General features: G+C 29.9%; 1 protein-coding gene across 1 annotated transcript; it reads right to left on the reverse strand.

The window, feature by feature from the left end:
- Positions 1–703: 703 nt before the first annotated feature.
- On the reverse strand, positions 704–4,260 carry LOC144842174 (caspase-8-like). The gene is made up of 4 exons (XM_078698574.1): positions 4,173–4,260; positions 3,534–3,571; positions 3,131–3,256; positions 704–2,941 (listed from the first exon to the last, which is right to left on the reverse strand). The coding sequence occupies exons 1-4, from the start codon at positions 4,202–4,204 to the stop codon at positions 2,310–2,312; spliced, it is 828 nt and encodes a 275-aa protein (XP_078554700.1). The 5' UTR covers positions 4,205–4,260; the 3' UTR covers positions 704–2,309.
- Positions 4,261–5,070: the final 810 nt, after the last annotated feature.

A 5,070-nucleotide genomic window follows, 5' to 3' on the forward strand; every position in this document is an offset into this window, starting at 1 on the left:
ATCCTAAAATGTAAATGTTTTTCTAAATATTATCCTACCCAAGCAATAGAAATGTAAACATTTTCATAACATCACAAATGTTTCTGGTATAATTCTATTTTAAATTTGACACCTATATACAGGTGTCAGATGACGTTGAGGAGATAGAATACATAGGCTTACATAAAAAAAAATAAGCCTAGTTAAGCGAGTATAGTAATAGTCAAAGTAGGAACATTGTGTTTAATGATAGTAGCCATAATTGTTTCTGCTCATGTACGATTTGAACATGAAGGTTTTCAAGTTCAATCATGTTTACTTATACATATCTATACAATATGCTTAGTTCTAAGATGTTTTTATGTTTAAATGTTCGAAACGAAAATAATGTACCTGTTAATGTCACAATATTCTGTCTATTGTCCTTTAAGATTAATCAGGATTATTATAACACTTGTAAGTAAATATAGTATGCCTGCCATCAGTTATATTTAGTTGAATTTTAATGTCTTAATTGTTTTCCATTTTCTTTTCTTATGACGCCAAGTTAATGTATATTTCAGGTTTCTCTGTTTTCATGGTTTAACTGAATCGAAATAGTTATCATATTTATTACATTATGGTAATTTATATTGATTTTTCAATAATATAACCTTACATTGTTTACATTTCTAAGATGTTTACATTGTTCTTGTAACAATAAAATACTGTATTTATTTCCAAGTAAAATGATCTCATTGTGGTAATAGTTCAGTGTTGAACCCCGAAAACGGGTATAGAGAAAATCATTGGAAGTTTACTGAATTAATTCGTAGAATAAACCAGAATTTGCAAATTCAGAAGTTTTACCATTCACATCAACAAAACGATGTGCCGGAAGTACTAAGAAATCTTACAACACTAGTTCAATTGTATTTAAGACACGTAAACGGAACAATATATACCTGCTTATAAAATCAATATTATGCATAGTATCTTTATTCATCCTTCAGAAGGAAATTATTAAAAATAACATATACACTTTAAAAATTAAAACAATCCCCACTGAGATACCCACAGCTTTGTCATTGTTTTCATATGCATATAGTATGAAAACATAAATATTATATTGTAAAACATAGGGTATTATTTAAATATTCGTATAAATAGCGACATGACGATTTCATCCAATTACCTATTCAACATAATGTTTTTTTTCTCTTTCGTGGTTGTAGCCCACTTTTATTCATTTTTTCATTCCATGACGAAAATATAAACAATTAAAAAAAATATGTGTTTATAACATATATGTACGTACTATATCTTTTTTAAATGGCCGTGTAGAAGCGTTTTTTTCCCTCTTTTTTCCCCTTTCCATTTTATAGATAAAATACGATCAGTGTTTAAAAATACTAAAAAAAGTTAATACAATATTCTAAATGTAGAAGAAAATAAAGAAGAAAAAGACAAAAAGACGAGCTTGCATTTCGATTTTAAGAAATGTGATTCATTCATTTATCTTTTACATTTAGCCCATTTATTGTGAGTTTTATTTACATTACAAGCATATTGATTAGCTATTAAATTTCTGAGTTCTACTCGGAACAAGCTCCAAATCATTGTTGATCGTTGTGTATGGTCAACATAATGTTCATGCAATATCCGATTTCCAAACAAAAATGGGCCTACAAGAGCATATAGGCCTACATATAATATATTATAAGCTAGGTATTGAGGAGAAATTTCCAAATTATGTCCTAACCATTAGACCACTAAGACTTTCATGGTATTTTTCTAATTAATAGCGACTATTTAACTCTCGGCGTGGTACGGCAAAGGTTGTACGCACATGCAACAGCTTAATCCGAATATTTATACTGCAACCAATTAATATTAGAGGCAAAGTATTGTATTCTTATATTTTCTGACTGTATGGATCACAGGTTGTAGCATTATGACATTCAATCAACAGTCGATAGGAACATTATAAAAAACAGGTATCCGGTGCTAGTCAATTTAACCTCATGCGTATAATTAAATTTAATACAATTTAAATTCAACAAAATAGTGAAAGTTTAGGAGTGAAATATTAGTAATCCGTCAAAAACAATTTGGCAACAAGTATAATTATCTACAAGAAGAATCAAAGACAATGTTATAAAGATTGGTATATAACATATTTAATGAAATGTTATCACATATACTATTAATGCTATAAATGTATATTGTAGAGGGGAGTATAACCTCTTTTTTTGTTTGAAAGTTTGACTATATTAAACGAGCTTTGTCGATATTGAACGAGTTATGATGGCTATTATCTAAGATGAAGTGCAACTGATCTTACACTATAATTAATCAATCTCTAACCCAGGAAAGTATAACCTCTTTGTTAAAGTGTATTGGGGAGATGGAACCTGACCGCCGCCGCCACTGGTATTCTTGCAGCTGGTAATCTTGAAGCTGGCAATCCTGCGGCTGGTAATCTTGCTTACTTCATAATTCACATGTGTTAGAATATCTAGAATGTGGTCGGTATGATGACGTTCTTCTAAAGCTTTTGTAAGATTTCTAATGAAATACGAACCATGTTTCCTGTTCCTCTTTGCCTTTGCAAGAGGTGTTGTCGCGTATCCAAGCAGAAAATCGGGGACGCTGGGATTGTTGTCAGGAGTAAGCTCGTCTTCCTCTGTTTGTTTATAATTTCGACACGCTTGTATAAAAAATACTTTTGGTTTGCGGCTTAGACTTACACATTTATCTGGTCGAAGACCATCGGCGAGTTCCATGATATTACAAGTCTCTCCATCACAACCCGCAACTGTGCCGAGATCACCATGAGACAGTATACAGCAAACAAAACAATCATATTCTGTATGATCACGTTTTTGCATGTCAGACATCACATCCTTCATCTCCTGAGAAGTTTGATTGCGTTTCACTTCAACCAGGAATCCCAAATATTCAAAAACACGCTTGAGATTCACTAATTTGATAATGGAAATGATGGCAATTAAATCTTACATCTTTATTATGATAGCAGTTTCTATATAAGAAATTTGACATGCTTGTCACATGGTTAGAACATATCAATATAACACATTTTGCATATTATTGTTCCACAAATAGAATTCAGTTAATATCCATACAAAGAAAAACAATATTTTGTATATACCTTCATCGACTTTAGAACCTTTTCTTTTCTTCAATCTTCTTCCTTGTGTAAATGTAATGTTGTTAACAATTAGGCATATTCCACGTGGAACGCGGGTCATGCTGTATTGAGGCGATCTTTCGCATTCTGATAAAAGTAGAAATGAAATATTAAGTTAAAACATAACTATATTAAAATCAGTAATTAGGATTATAAATCATTCAGATAAAAGGAGAGTGATATTACAAGATCATTCAAATTGATCATAGTTAAATAAATATAAAACCTTACCGAAATACGAAAATGTGTTTTTAATGCGTTGACAATTCAGCTATAGAATAGTTGCATTGCCATTTAAGTGTTTAATACAAATGTACCGTAATCGGGTAAGAAAAATTGTAACTTGTATGTTGGAAATACCTACCGATATCTTCTGCTTTTGGTAAAACGTCAGCATTAATGCTATAAATAATATAAACAATAATTTAAATACATCAGAACAATTATTTATTGTTAGGTATTTATTCATAAAAACACATAAATAGTACAAACAGAAGGCAGCCAACGGCTGAATAATTCTGTAAACAACGTACAAAGTAAAAATTCACCAGAATCAAACAACAATATTATATATATAAATACACAGTAAATCAAATCCTTAAAAAGTCGTTAAAATGCAAAAAGACTTATATTCAGTCATAAACCAAAGCATGCGGTATTCATTAATTCGTTCATTATTATTAATGTTGTAAACCTACAAAGTTTTAGTTTTAGAAGCTTCATTCATTCTATCAATAATGTTAGGGATGGTAGAGCGTTTTCAACGATTAGTTTTACACAAGGGGCATCCAACAAATTAATATTTCTCAAATTGCTCATTATTATGAAAAAATTGCTTATTATTATTGATTTAGATAGGGATTTATCTAATAAGCTTTACATATTATTTTTCCATATAATATACTTCAACATCTATCAGAAGAGTAGCCTTCCTAATTCCTAAAATGTGATATAAAAATATTATAATTGACTTTAATATGTTTACAAATAACAATTTGATTACCTTTCGTTTGAGGAAAAGCATTGATTCTGCATTTTAGTTGGTAAGAATTAATTCCACTTCGTGCCGTTTAATTTTATTATTGCCTAACTATAATATTGATCACACTTTACGACACAATTTATTATAATATACCATGGAGGAAATAAAATAGGTTTAAAAATGTATTGAAATGCATACATTACACGCATGAATAACTTATATAAAATATAAATAAATATATTATACAATGAATGGCTAGTACATCTGCATATTAAGCAGAAGGTTCCGGGTTTAAGTCTCGGTTGGGGCGACTTTTTCTCATTCTCACAAATTTCCTCATCGTTAAAAATTAATTAATTAAATTTCAGTATATCACCGGGCGGTTTAGAATTAATGTTCTGTGCCTGATGTGTTTATATATAATTATAATCAAATTTGATATAACAAGTTCACATATACTACAGTTTAGCAGGTTTAACGGTTTTTCTTCACATACGAAAAGATGTGCCCATTATATCATATTTAAATTCGGTTATACAGATCTCATATGTATCATACGTATTACTTTATCATGTAAGGTTAGGTTAAGGTACAAGGTGATACACATTGTGATACTGAATAAAGATACAAATAATTATAATCCCAGATAGCTTTAACATTCGTTTATCATTAAATTAAATGTGTGAGGGAGAGGTGGAGAGAGTCGCTGTATTCCTTTAAAGCAATTTCTATATATTTCAGAAGAAATATATGTCAGTAGACCTACGGGTACATTTCTTTTGTCTGTTTTATTTTAGTATTACGATAGTTGTTTAGTGTAACGTTGAACAAGGAAAACACAATAAAAAATAATAATCGGAAATATTAGTGTTATAATCGGAAGCATATACCGTATTTAATAAATAGAAAAACCAGTTTA

This window comes from Antedon bifida, chromosome 5, assembly GCF_963402885.1.
Source record: "Antedon bifida chromosome 5, ecAntBifi1.1, whole genome shotgun sequence".
Lineage (NCBI taxonomy): Eukaryota > Metazoa > Echinodermata > Crinoidea > Comatulida > Antedonidae > Antedon > Antedon bifida.